Raw genomic sequence first — 15080 nt, 5'->3', positions numbered from 1 at the left:
CCTTAGTAGACTTTCTTAGCAATGGCAGAAAACAATTCATTATCCAGGAAACCTGATCAAGTAAACTTGATGGTTGTTTGGTTTGTTTGGTTTTTTAAGACTTAACTGAGGGGCCGATAGTGGATAGAGCACCATAGAGCACCATAGAGCACTGGCCCTGGAGTCTGGAGTACCTGAGTTCAAATCAGGCCTCAGACACATAATAATTACCTAGCTGTGTGGCCTTGGGCAAGCCATTTAACCCCATTTGCCTTGCAAAAGCCTAAAAAAAAAAAGACTTAACTGAGCTGATTCTTAGATGATATATTCCTTTTTTCCAAGGCTCTTAGCAGAGTCTTTGGAGCTTGGTAGGTTCTGACAGCTTCTGTCCGCTGGCATTTGCCTTTAACAATTCAGAATCACATTAAAATATTAGTGAAGAACTAAAAACCTGAATTAAATTCAATATAGTTTGGCTGGCTAACATTCTCAGGAGCTTTGGAGAAAGGCCGTAAACAAATCACTTAAAGAAATTCAAGTTGGGGGGCAGCTAGGTGGCCCTGGAGTCAGGAGTACCTGAGTTCAAATCCGGTCTCAGACACTTAATAATTACCTAGCTTTGTGGCCTTGGGCAAGCCACTGAACCCCATTGCCTTGCAAAAAAACCCTAAAAACAAAAAAAAAAAAGAAATTCAAGTTGAATTTCAAAAGCCTTGATGTTACAAGTTTGAACTTATACAACTTACTGGTCCCCTTTGTCATAATTCAAATGCCTTTTCTAATTTCCCATCTCCAGCCATAAGTGATCTCTCCCTGTGGGAACCACCCTATTATTTTGTACTTCTCTGTTGTATTGGGGCAACTAGGTGATGCAGTGGATAGAACACTAGGCTTGGAGTTAGAAAGACCAATGTTAAATGTGACCCCAGATACTTAATTTTCATTATGTGATCCTGGCTTCTGATCCTTATAGTGATTTAGAAGTGGTAAGCTGATGGAAAGAGCAATGAATCTGTGAACAGAAAGTCTGGGTTCAAAATTTGGTTCTGCACTAAGTTACTGTATGATCTTGGGCAAGTTATCTGTAAGTCATCTGTAAAATGAAGAGGTGAGCTAGGATGACTTAAAGGATGTTCCTAAAGGAACCCTTACGGCTCTAAATCTATGATCATGTGTCCTATTGAAGTTGCTGAGGAAGATTTCTTTTCCTCATATATTTATGCACTTAACTGTATAAATAATGCCTGCATAAAATTGAAGAAGGAAAGAGCTATCCATTACAGTTTCTTTGCCAAGAAAAATCACATGGATAGTATAAAGAGTGAAATATGACTTAATAACAACAGTGACAATTATATACCTTCTCACCCTCCCTAATATGGTAGATATTGATGTAGGTAGAGGCAGTATGATATTATAGCAACCATTATATATAATATTTTAATGTTTATAAATTGCTTTACAAATAATATCTCATTTGATCCTTACAACAACCCTGGGAGGTAGCATCTATTATTATCATTTTACTGTGGAGGAAACTGAGACAGAAGCTAAATGACTTGGCCAGGGTCACACAGAAAATAAATATCTAGGGCTCTATTCAGTATAGCACCATGCTACTTGTATAGTGAGCCAGCTTTGGAATCAATAATACCTGGATTCAAGACCCACCCATCACACATGCTAGCTGTACAACACTAAGCAAAACCCACAGGTCTTCCAGAGAGGAGAACCTAACCTTTTTTATGTCATGGACCCCTTGGGTAGTCTGTTGAAGCCTATGGACCCTTTCTCAACATATTGTCTTTAATGCAGAAAATTGTATAAGATTGGAAAAGAAACAAAATATATTGGAATTCTGCTGTCAAATACTGATCCAAAAAGTTCTCAGACCCCAGGTAAGAACTATTTTGAGATAAGATATATAGAATGGTTTCTCTTGAGTATTTGCTAAACTGATGAAATCACAAGTCTGAACCTGAAAAATGGAATTCTTCTTGAATGAAAAGGAAGCCTTCCACCCCAACTTCTTCTTGTCCCCTAACTATACTCAACATTTGCTGCCCTACCTCCTTTAATAATATTGTTCTAGACTATGAGCCCCATGAGGTCATAAACTGTCCCTCCTCTAAAATTCCTATTTTATCCAATACTTTTCATAATTCTCTGCATATAGTAGATGCTTAATTGATATTTCTTATTGCCAGTAGTACTTCCAGAGGATGATTATTTGTTTATATGTGGTACTCTGTACCAATTAAAATTTCTTGAATTGGATGGATAGCCACTTAATGTTAATGTTTAATAAATGGTCATGATAAACCACTAGGTGTCGCACTTAGGAAAGGGTTCTTTCTGGCTTCTGACCTATTTAATTATTGTTTAGTACTAACTCCCCATTGAATAAGAAGGTTAATTCTCTTGACAACAGTTAATTAATACCAGGAAGCAGGCATTTTGGTTTTAAACTCTGGAATTATTTATGATAGGATCTTTTTGAAGATCATTTCAGGTGAACAAACAACATTTAATGAGTATCTTCCCCTACTGTGTTCCTTCCCCATCCCCAAGGAGCTATGCTAAGATCTGTGGAAATAGCCTGGATACCAGTAAAATGGTAGACATGATCAACCCTGCCCCCAAGACCTTCACAGCCTAACCAGGGTGTCTGAGCAGCACACAAAAGAAATAGTTATATTATGGTTTCACAGGGACATGTTATTAAATATAAATTAAATAGAATGTAAACAGAGTACATGTATCCTTTGAGTTTGCTGGTTAAATGTTTAGACAACAGTCAGGCAAAGGTAAGTGATGGAAGGGATCTTTGAGGGTTTAGAGAAAGGTTTTCTAGAGAGACCTAAGTTAGTAAAATAAAGCCAGAAAAACATTTTGTAGCATACATATTACATACATTCCAAGTTTTTTAGAATTGTCTTTGATCACTGTATTGCTGAGAAGAGCTAAATGTGTCATAGTTGATTATCTTCTAATGATACTATTAGTGTATACAATGTTCTCCTGGTTTTGCCACTTCACTCAGTATCAGTTCATGTGAGTCTTTTCAAGTAAAAAAAAAAATTCTGAATTCCATAAATACCCCCAAAAAAGAACTGTTCTATATACAGAGTAGAACAGGAAAATAATCTTTATATAAAACCACAAGCTCTGTTACTTACAATGTGCTTTTTTCAAAAGTATATATGGTAAATTTAATTTGTTGCTTTCAGAGAAACCTGCTTGTCTGTTACCTTCTGAACTTTGTTCTATTCTCTGTGCATTTTAAAAAATGCTTCAAGTTCTGCTTTTCTTTTTCTTTTAGGCAATTGAGGTTAAGGGACTTGTCTACAACCACACAACTAGTAAGCATCTAAGGCCATATTTGAATTCAGGTCCTCCTGATTCCACTGTTCTAACTACTGTGCCATCTAGCTGTCCCCCTTTTCAAAAAAAAAAAGCAGAATCCTGCTAACAAATACGCATAATCAAAGAGCACAAATCCTGTTTACGAAGTATTTTCCCCCATAGCGGACTCAGTGGATGCCTTTATTTATTTATCATCTGTTTTTTTTTCCCTTGCAACAAATATGAATAGTCAAGCAAAATTAATTTCTGAACTATCCAAAAATATGTCTCATTCTGCATCCTGAGTCCATCCCTTCCTTGTCAGGAAGTGGGTAGCAGGCTTCATCATCAATCTTCTAGAATCCTGGTTGGTCACTGAACTTTTGAGAATTGCTTTTATGATATTGTTGTTACTTATATAACTTGTTCTCTGGGCCTTACTCACTTCTACAATGATTTTTATAAGTTTTCCTGGTTTTTTTGAAAGCATCTATTTCATCATTGATTATTGTACAGAATATTCCATTGCATTCATATACCCTAGTTTATTGAGCCATGCCCCCTCTTCCCCCTTAGTCCCCAATATTTTTCACCTAAAAATAGCTGAGTGACCCAGTAAATAGAATAAGTCTAAGTCAAAAAAATCTGTGTTCAGATTTGCCCTCAGACATGTATAAGTTATGTGATCTTGAATATACATTTAACTTCTGTTTTCCTCAGTTTCCTCATCTGTAAAATAATAACATTAACTATTTCCCAGTGTGGTTGTAAGGATCAAATGAGATAATACTGATAAAGTGTTTAAAGCAATGCCTGGCACATAATAGGTATTTGATGTAGATGATGATGATGGTGGTGATGATTACTTTGTATGTAGTGCCTTAACAGTAATAATCTTCCACTAATTTATGCTTTCCAAAAGCTAGATTAGCAGAGTAGAAGATCTGGAAGTTCTTACCTAAGCTTAAAAGACTTCAGAACTGGACCTAGGGAAAGAAAGTTACCTAACAACCAACCTAATTAGATTAAGCTTCACTGCCCATTTATGAAACTCCTACTCTGCTCAGAACTACAAAATTTTAACCATTTAACCATGTACCCTTGTGAAGCTTACAGTATTGTAGTGAAATATACCAACATAGTCCTCCAATATACCTTAAATGCAATGGAAAAGTGAAAAACAAATTGCTACATGAGGTAAGAGAGAGAAGAAAGTTTAATAAAGAATATCTTTGAGTTGAGTAACAGACAAGTGAACAGAGGACACCTATGAAAATACATGGATGACTTTTCATCTGCAAAGCCCCAACATGGGTTTTGTCTGGAAGACAAGACAGAGTAAGTAGTCCTATTTAGTTGGCAAACACATAAGAGAATTAATGAGATAAATTAATGAGATAAAGATAAAATGTTAGAGTCCGGTTATAGAGGGTCTTCAATGCCAAGAAAAGGATTTTTAACTTTTCTTGCTAGACAGTTGAAAGTCCCTGAGACTTTCAAGCAAAGGAATGACATAGATCTCTACATGAAGAGAATGAATTAGCTGCAGTATGAAGTATGGGTTGAAGGGAGAAGAGATTGAAGAGGCTATTTCTAGAACTTAGGCATTGGTGATTCATTTTTTTGACCACAATTCATGAGGACTCCACTAAATTAGGATTTTTGATTTGCCTCATCGATCACTTGTGAGCCCACCCATCTTCTGAAGGATTTAAATAAATACTGCTAATAATAAATTGAATGTTGACCAAGCAAAGAATTATCTAGAATAACTCAGGCTAAAATTAAAATTGAGGCAGTTATCCAGATAATAGGCAAAATACTTGAGCTGATAGATTTTGGTAAAGTAATTATAGTCAACTTCCAGTTTCTGTACCAGATGGTTTAAGGATTGTTTTACATGTTTCGTTTCTTACACTCAAACTATTGGTCATTATCTATGCTAGAACTTTCTTTTTAATTCATGTGAATAAATCCATGTACACTGAAAACCCTCAAGTTCTATATCCCTTGCTTAACTAAATTGTCCATGAAAACTGACATACCCATATAGAATATCACTGGATTATTGGATCTCTATATTTCTTTTGATTTTTTTTCCCAAAGATGGCCTAGTGTCCTATACCATTGGGATAGTGAACAAATGTCGGCATGTTGGTATGATCCTCTAGTCACTGAGTTGGAAACTGACATCTTGCCCAAGTACTATTGATATATTCTTTGGGGACTGGAGGATGTTTATAGCTGTGTGTTTTTTTTGGCCTAGTACAATTGGAGCATTCTGGCTCGTGTATGACTGCTTGTACAAATTACTTATAACGATAGTTCTTAATTCTGTGCCCATATAAACAATTCTTCCAATTGCCTGTGTTGGGTTACTATGCCTTGTTGGAGGTGTCCTATAAGCAGCTCAAAACATCAAAATGCCTTAGTGGACTAATAATGTCCTGCATTTTCCTCCCTTTGGCTGCTTCTTTTAGAATAGCTTCATACAATATATTCAGACAAATATATAGTTGAAAGAATTACAATCATTCACTACAAATAGCAAGAGGTATTTACCTTTTTCCCAAATGACCTTGGACCTGAAATCCCTGGATATAGAAAGATTCTAACCCATGATTTATTAAAATACTTTCTTTTTTAGATAGCTGTGGGGGGGACTAGTTGATCATCCTTTCCAAAAATTTGTGTTGATTACTTTTAATTTATATTACTTTAATTTCTTAATATTACCTTTCACCTCCTAACAAAGAGTCATTCTATCTAACAGAATAAAATAAGAAGAAATAAGAAAAAATTCAGTGAAACTAGCCAACACATCCTAAACCTCAACATATATGCAGTGTTTCATTCCCACAATATAAAAATGTACTTTTCTCATCTTTTCTCTTGAATTAGACTTGGTCATTATAATAGCAATGTTCAGTTTGATTTTTTTTTCATTTATAATGTTGCATCGTGTATATTTTCTTGGTTCTGTATATTTCGTTGTTTCAGTTAATTTAAATCTTTCTATGCTTCTTATTCTTCATATTCCTTACAGCCCAGTAAAATTTCATTACTTTTATATACTACCATTTGTTTAGCCTAGTCACTTAGTATCTACTTTGCTTCTAGTTCCTTGTCCCACAAAAAAAGTGCTGCCATGAATATTTTGTGGAATTTGGGACCTTTTTCTCTGTCATTGATCTCCTTGTGGTATATACCTAGCAATGAGATATTTGAGTCCAGGGGCAGAGAATTATTTATTAAGCATTATTTTTCCCCTTTCAATTTAATCCTTAGAAATAGTAAATCAGAAGCATCCTGGTATAAATTTAATGGTGGCATACTTCTTACACACACCTTTTAATTAATGTATTAGGACTGTAATTCAGTCCAGTTTTAATTGTCACTGTGCAGGTATTAGCTAATGATAAATTGCATCTGGAAAATAAGCTACTTGTATTACCTTTTCATACCTAATAACTGTACTGTTGTTGCTACTATTATTGTTGTTGTTATTTAAATGGTTTAGAAGTATGTATAAGAATTGTTTTCAACAGTCAAGTTGTGGTGGGATTGAGAATTGACCCAAAGGAATAGGTTATATCCTACATAGATGTTATAGAGATGCTTTCTTCAGGTCACAATTGATGTAGAGTGGAGAACCAGAAAAAAAATGTTTCATTGCTAATCTAAGGGGAATTTTATTTTTCTAAGCTGTTTCTCACTTTTCATGTACATCCTAAAGAGGCACAGTATATATGGAAATAAAAGATTCTAAGATTGAAAAGGTATTTTAAAATTTAAATTCTTTATTTGGAGGGCAAAAGTGAGTGAACAAGGCTGCTTCCATGTATGACTTCAAGCATGAGAGAGTGTTTTCTAAATATTAAAAAAGAAACAAGGGACAGCTAGGTGGTGCAGTGGATAGAGCACTGGCCCTGGAGTCAGGAGTACCTGGGTTCAAATCCAGCTTCAGACACTTAATAATTACCTAGCTATGTGGCCTTGGGCAAGCCACTTAACCCCATTGCCTTGCAAAAAAACAAACAAACAACTTTCTGTTGACACATGAAAAGATTTGGGGTTAGAGATTCAAGAGAGAACCTGAGGCTTTAGAGCTCTTCATCATCATCATCATCATCATCTTCCTACAATAAACAAAATAAATGTTTAAGTGGATTTGACCTATTCTATATTCCTTTTATGAGTATATTTGCATGATGAATTTTTCATGTCTAATTTTATTGTTGAGTATAATAGAACATTACCCTGGGTATAAGATTAGATAAAGAACTACCTTTGTGGGTAACCAGGTGGCACAGTGGATAGAGCACAGACCCTGGAGTCAGGAGGATATGAGTTCAAATTCAGCCTTAGATACTTAATAATTACCTAGCTGTGTGAACTTGGGCAAGTCACTTAACCCATTGCCTTGCAAAAAATGAAACAAAAGAGCTGCCTCCTTACTGTGACCTTCGTAAGAACTCTGAACCTCAGTTTCTTCATCTGTATAAGTAAGGCTCATGATAGTTGCCCTAACTTGGATTTATACAGGGTTTTTAGCAAGGATCAAATGAGACTAAAAATGTGAAAGTTATAAGATATTATTTCTAAATCCAAGATTGTTGTGATTTCTGCTCTGTTTGAATGTGATTGCAAAGTATTGAGAAACAGGGAAGTTCAAAGCAATTATGACATGCCAATTTTCAATTCCCTCCCCTCCCAAAAACATTAGACTGGTGTTCTAACAGTAAAACTGGGTGAAGATCTGGGAACCTATGTGATCAACAAACAGACCCCCAACAGACAGATCTGGTTGTCTTCTCCATCTAGGTATGTAAATTATCTTGTTCTGGAAAAATTTAAGTAGGCACAAATTGAACTGTGATGTAACTTAATAATTTCCTGAGGTGCCCTTTCCCTCTCCCCACCCTCCCATTCATTTAACCAGCTTTAAAAGTAAATCTTATATGTTTGCATATGTTTATCTCTTGTTATAAGCAGGAAAATTTGCCCTGATCACATGACTTCTTGCTGACAATTTGGTTTCTTTAAATAGATGTGAGGGTATTTAACCAAAAAGATATGTAAATGGAAAAAAAAGTGTCTTTTAAGAACTAGGGTAGACAGTCTTCATTATCTCTGAATTAATGGCTTGTCTGTGTCAAAGTCTTGTTTCACACTGTGTAATTTTTTATTTTAATATCTTTTGTTTTCATATATCCAAGCAAATCCTTCCTCCACTCTCCATCAAGCCAATCTTTGTAATAAACATTAGATAAAAGGAGAAAAAAACAATATATCTAAATTAACCATCACCATATCTGCAGTCTGAAAGTATTGGTAAAGAATTATCCCCAGTCTTCACACATCCCCTCCCAGTTTCTGCAGGAGAGAAAAGGTTTTTATAGTGGAGATTTTCCCCCCTCTTTGTCAGGTACTAGGTTGGTCATTAGAATTACAGTTTTCAGTGTCAAGGTTTTTCCTCATACACAGTACTATTTTTGTATCAGAACACATTTGAACTCTTTATTTGTTCTGCAATTCTTCCTTGACTGCTTCAAACATAAACCTAAAGGTTAGCAGAATTCCATTTGCAGTATAGGGCAGCAGATTTGACTGAAATGCACCAGAGTTTTAAAGGACTGTGCAAAAACTGAGTTACGGAAGACATGCCTAGAAGCATAATAGATGGGAGGAGTAAGATAGGAGAAAAGCCATGGTTCTGCATATTTGCCTGCCCTCATGCTTACATTAATTCTTAAATAACTAGCATGGCACAATTTATGAATGATCTCTTCACCATGCTGTGTTCAATCTCTCTCTTTTTTAATAAGTGAATTTTGTAAGGGTCAAATAATAGTAAGCCTTTGCTCCCACTTCCTTCAGGCCTATAAATGATTCAAATTCATGTTATCTCTGATAATTGGCTAGATTTTAACATGGCATTTGGAAGAATGACCTGTGGAATCTGTCTCTGACAATATAAATAAATAATGAGCTGGTTTTAGCCTTAAACAGGAGAAAGCAGGCTGAATTACTTTCAGAGAATTACAGAGCTCCTTTAATAATCCCAGACCTTAGTAATTCCAGTACCCTACTGAATTTGTCATAAGGCTTTGAGATATAGCCCCTCAACAGCTTTAGAAGATTTGAAAATTAATCTCATGCACAAGACAAATGAGAGGTGCATTTGGGCATTAGCCAGATGAACTACAATAATAATAACACCACAACAATAACTAGCTTTTATCAAGTGTTTTAATGTATGCAAAGCACTTTACCTTTATTATCTCATTCGAGCCTCATATCACATTATGTAGATGTTTTTTCACAGATGAGTAAAGTGAGGCACAGGGAGATAAATTGACTTGCTAAGGGCCATGGAGCTAGTAAGTGACTGAGGCAAGATTCACTCCCATCACTCTGGCTCCATGTCCAGCACTCCTTTTACTGTACCACCCAACTGCCTATGTGGAATTAATGAAAAATCTTGAAAAAGAACAAAAATAAAGATTTTCACCAAAGAAATATATCTTCATAGTGCTAGTGAGGCCAGGGAATAGAGATTTGATCCTTATGTGGACCAATGAGTTTCATCTCAGTCTATGGCCATGACCATTACCCTCTACCCATGACTAGCTACCCTACAAATTCATGCTTTTGTTCACAGCAGGAACTGAGTGAGGAAAATATGGATGGATCACTGCAAATTCATTCTCACTCCTGGAAAAACATCTTGGCCCACTTGGGCTAGCAAAAATGTAGTAGCTTCAACTCAATTTCCAGAGGATAATATTAGTAGTCATGGCAACCACCAAAAAAATATATAACTCTGTATCTAGAAACTGAAAAAGGCCAAGAATGCCAATGTTTTATTTGGACAAACTTGACAGTAACATGATGTCATACCAGTCTTGCTCAGAAGTGTATTTCAGTGAGTAATGATAAATTTATAGAAAACTTAAGTAGCATTTTTCATCTAAAATATATGTCAAAAATTTTTTAAAGAAACTGCTGACACTCCAGATGGGATAGCTTACAAATACCAGTTTTTTCTTTAAAAATATTTTTGGGGGGGGGGGGGGCGGCTAGGTGTCACAATGGATAGAGCACCAGCCCTGGAGTCAGGAGTACCTGAGTTCAAATCCAGTCTCAGACACCTAATAATTACCTAGCTGTGTGGCTTGGGCAAGCCACTTAACTGCATGCCTTGCAAAACAAAAACAAAAAAAAACCTAAAGAAAAATATTTTTTTTTTCAAATTTTTTCTTCTTTAGTCAAAATTTATCTTTCAGATTATTTGATTTAGTTGATAACTTTTTTCCAGTATTGACATTAATTGATTTACCTATGGAAGCACAATGGTCTTTTGTAACCACTTTATCCCTGCTGACCAGAGATAAAGTACTGGGGAATGACTAAAAGAGAAAAAAAGAAAGGAAAGAGGAAAGAAAGAAGGGAAAGGAAAACATTGTGCAAACATCAATGAATAGCACTGTTTGGAAGGCATGGACTTTGGAAATGTTCCATTCAAAGTGAAATCATTTGAATGTTAATTACCATTTACTTAGCTTTTGTGTAGTGTGAGTATTTTTTTCTTTTTTTTTTTAATTTATTCTTATTTTGTTTTTTTGTTTATTTTATTTAGGTTTTTGCAAGACAAATGGGGTTAAGTGGCTTGCCCAAGACCTCACAGCTAGGTAATTATTAAGTGTCTGAGAGCGGATTTGAACCCAGGTACTCCTGACTCCAGAGCCAGTGCTTTATCCACTGCTCCACCTAGCCTCCCCTAATTTATTCTTATTTTGTACAAATAATTTTTATACATTACTAAAATATTCTTGTTTAAGAGGAAACATAATACCCCCTCCCCCCCAAAATATAGACCTGCATGAACAGTAAAGGGGAGAGAAAAAATTAAAATTAATAATAATAATAATGATGATAATAATAATTGCAGTTATGGCCAGGTGGTGCAGTGGACAGAGCACTGACCCTGGAGCCAGGAGCACCCGAGCCTAAATCCAGCCCCAGACACCCAGCAATCACCTAGCTGTGTGACCCCTGTGCAAGCCACCCCAACCCCATTGCCCTGCAAAAAACAAAAAAGGACCCAAAATAAAATAAAATAGTAATAATAATAGTAGAGGCAGCCAGGTGGCAGACAGAGCACTGGCCTTTGAGCCAGGAGCACCTGGGTCCAAATGCGGCCTCAGACAAGCCAACAATCACCCAGTTGTGTGGCCTCAGGCAGGCCATCCAGCCCCATTTACCCTGAACCCCCCCCCCAAAAAAATAATAATAATTAAAAATGTGCTTCAGTCTGTGTTCCAACACCACCAGCTCTGTCGTAGGTGGATCACATTCTTTATGGTAAGTCCATCACAAAAGTTACTTCCATATTTTTCCACCATTGCCATTGCTGATTGCAACTCCTTCCATTCATACTTCTCTACTACCATGTACTGTATCTTCTCTTTCCTTACTCTGTCTCTGCTGTAGGGTAGCTGAGTGGCACAGCAGACAGATCCCCAGCCTTGGGGCCAAGAGGCTCCAACCCCCATACCACCCCTTAGGCCCAGTTTCCACTCAGTCCTATGGTCCCGGACAGGCCATCCACTCCCAGCCCCTTGCGAGAAGTAAAAAAGAAAATGTGTTATATCGTCAGATATAACACTCTCCCCCCATGGTCCATCCTCTCCTCCATCACTACTTACATCTCCCCCCCCATCCCCTGACCCCCTTCTCTCCTTCTTACTCCAGATGTCTTTACCCCATTGAGTATATATATATATATATTTATGCTGTTTCCTAGCCACCTCTGATGAGAGCAAAGATTCCCTCATTCCCCCTTGCCTTCCCCCCTTCCATATCATTGCAATAGCTCATTGTAATGAAAAATCTTATTATATGAAATATCTTATTCCTCCTCTCCTTTTTTCTTTCTCCCATTACATTTCCCTTTTATCTACTGACTCCATTTTTACACCACAATATATCTTCAAATTCAGTTTTCTCCTATGCTTCATCTATAACAGCTCCTTCTACTTGCTCTATTAAATGAGAAGGTTCATATGAGTTATCAGTATCATTTTTGTATACAGGAATACATGCAGTTCATTATCATTAAGTCCGTCATATTTTCCCCTTCTCCTCCACTCTCTATGCTTCACCTGAGTCCTTCATTTGAAGATCAAATCTTCTGTTCAGCTCTGGCCATTCCAACAGGAACATTTAAGATTCCCGTGGTTCATTGAAAGTCCATCTTTTCCCTGGAAGAGGACATTCAGTTTTGCTGGTTACATTCTGAGCTCTTTTCCCTTCTGGAATATTATATTCCAAGCCCTACAAGCTTTTAATGTAGTTGCTGCTAAGTCCTGTGTGATCCCGACTGCAGCTCCACAATATTTGAATTGTGTCCATCTGGCTGCTTGTAATATTTTCTCTTTTACTTTGGAGTTCTGGAACTTGTCAATAATATTCCTGGGGGTTGTTTGGTTTTTTTTTTGGATTTCTTTCTCAGGGAGATCATTGGATTCTCTCCATTTTTATTTTGCCCTCTGCTTCTAGGATATCAGGGCAATTTTCCTGTAGTAATTCTTTGAAAATGATGTCAAGGCTCTTTTCCTGGTCATGACTTTCAGGTATTCCAATAATTTTTAAATTATCTTAACTAAATCTGTTTTCCATATCTGTTGTTTTTTTCAATGAGATGTTTCACATTTTCTTCTAATTTTTCATTGTTTTGGTTTTGAAGTATTCTGTCCTGATTTCTCATAAAATCAGCAACCTCCCTCAATTCCATTCTTTGTCTGAAGGATTTGTTTTCCTCAAGAGAGCTTTCTTATCTCTTTTTCCATCTGGCCAATTCTGCTTTTTAAGGCATTCTTCTCAATAACTTTTTGAACTGTTTTATCCATTTGACCTATGCTGGTTTTTAACATGTTATTTTCTTCAGCATTTTTTTGGATCTCCTTGACTAAGCTGCTGACCTCTTTTTCATGTTTTTTCCTGCATCTCATTTCTTTTCCCAATTTTTCTTCTGTCTCCCTCACTTGATTTTCAAAGTCTTTTTTGAGCTCTGCCATAGCCTGAACCCAATTTCTGTTTTTTGTGAAGTCTAGATGCAGGAGCTTGGACTTCCTTATCTTCAGATTGAGTGTTTTGATCCTTCTTGGGATCACAGGAAAAGTATTTCTCAATCGTTTTCCTCTTTTTTCTATGAGAGTATTTTTAAAAAGAAAGAAAACTTCCAGAACTGTCTTCTTAAACAAATTAATGCCCACAGGTGAATTATCATCATTTTTTCATGCAAGTGTAAATTAAGGTCTTCCATCAGTAGAACTTGTCTTTATACACTCTATTAATAACTTAAAAAATTCAAAGATTTCAGTCTTAATTAGTAGAGTACTCTTATAGATCCATTCAATAGATATATATACCATGGTAAATGTATATTCTTGGTAGATTTAACCCACATTCTTCATGAAACTGTCAGATATTTGGAAAGAATAGCATGGTGATCTGGAAAGTAAATAGGATATATGAGAACAGGCCTAATTATTTGCCTAAAGCATGAACAATTAGAGTTAATTTAAAAGAATTCAAATAATAGTGCACATGACTTAAGGAAAGATGAGGTCCTAAAGGCAAAGAGACAACAAACTGAAAAAAAAAATCAGATAGGAAAGAAGGGAATAATGGCTTGGTTTTTTGTTTTTAGAAATACAACAAAAATTTGTTAAAAGAAGTTACAACACATAAAAAGGGATAGAGAGGGAGGGAGGGAGGGAGGGAGACAGAGAGGGAGACAGAGAGAGAATTGGGGTGAGGGAGAGAAATAAAAGAACAGCCAAGCGGCATTGGATACACCAGCAGGTCAGAGAAGACTGGCAGCCCTGAGTGGAGTACATCCCAGGTTTTTATGTCTTGCTTCTCATCCAGAGGGCAAAAGGTGAACTCCCTTGCCCTTACTGGACCTAGAATTAGGTAGAAAGTGAAGCATAACAAGATGAGGATACAAATTTTACACTAAACAATGAATCAGTGGTACTTGATTTACATCAAGAATGGGGATCTCCACCCAATTTGACAAGATTTTGCAGTCTTTAAGATTACACATTTTGTTTCTATTACCTTCATAATTCTCTGCTTCTAGTCAATGTACATCTCAATAATTCTCTACATTTTTTCCCTGCATCATTCCCTCCTCAAAATTATTCAGGACCCAGATTCTTCTGGGAATGGCTTGTTTTCTAAAAAGAAGTAACAAAACAAGAGAGCATACAGAAGAAAAAAAAAGATTCTATGTTAGAAAAAACCCGAAAAGGAAGAAATTTGTCTCATAAATCAGCACTTAATCCAAAAAACATATTATTCTTAAATTACTTCTTTTTTTTTCTTAAATTACTTCTAAAGGGAGTGGCATGCATAGTCTTTAGAATTAATGGAACTATATAACTGAAAAGGAGATAGAAATATAGCAGAACCTCTTTACAATTCTGGATGTTAGGGAGAAGGTAGATATTTGTGTTATAGGCTGAGATTATAAATAACAAAAAATGGAGTTAATTTCCAAGAGACACGATTTGACTTTACCAGCATGGGCCTTCTAGATGTCTGTTTGAGGATCATCTTATCTAAATTTGGAGAAGTGCATCACTAAGTTGTCCAAAGTATGATTAGTTTTTTGACTTTAGCAATACTCAAAGACTATCATAGAACTATGTGCTCTTTAAAAAAAAAAGAACTATGTGCTCTTG

General features: G+C 36.1%; 1 protein-coding gene across 1 annotated transcript in view; it reads left to right on the top strand.

The window, feature by feature from the left end:
* FXN (frataxin) overlaps nt 1-15080 on the top strand; it is a 30530-nt gene that overhangs the window by 8862 nt on the left and 6588 nt on the right. Inside the window, exon 4 of the mRNA XM_074199461.1 lies at nt 8051-8148. Within this exon, the coding sequence (XP_074055562.1) occupies nt 8051-8148 (98 nt within the window). The remainder of the gene's footprint in view (nt 1-8050; nt 8149-15080) is intronic.

This window comes from Macrotis lagotis, chromosome X (assembly GCF_037893015.1).
Source record: "Macrotis lagotis isolate mMagLag1 chromosome X, bilby.v1.9.chrom.fasta, whole genome shotgun sequence".
Lineage (NCBI taxonomy): Eukaryota > Metazoa > Chordata > Mammalia > Peramelemorphia > Peramelidae > Macrotis > Macrotis lagotis.
The sequence above is the reverse complement of the archived record's forward strand: the minus strand, read 5'-3'. Positions and strand labels throughout refer to the sequence as shown.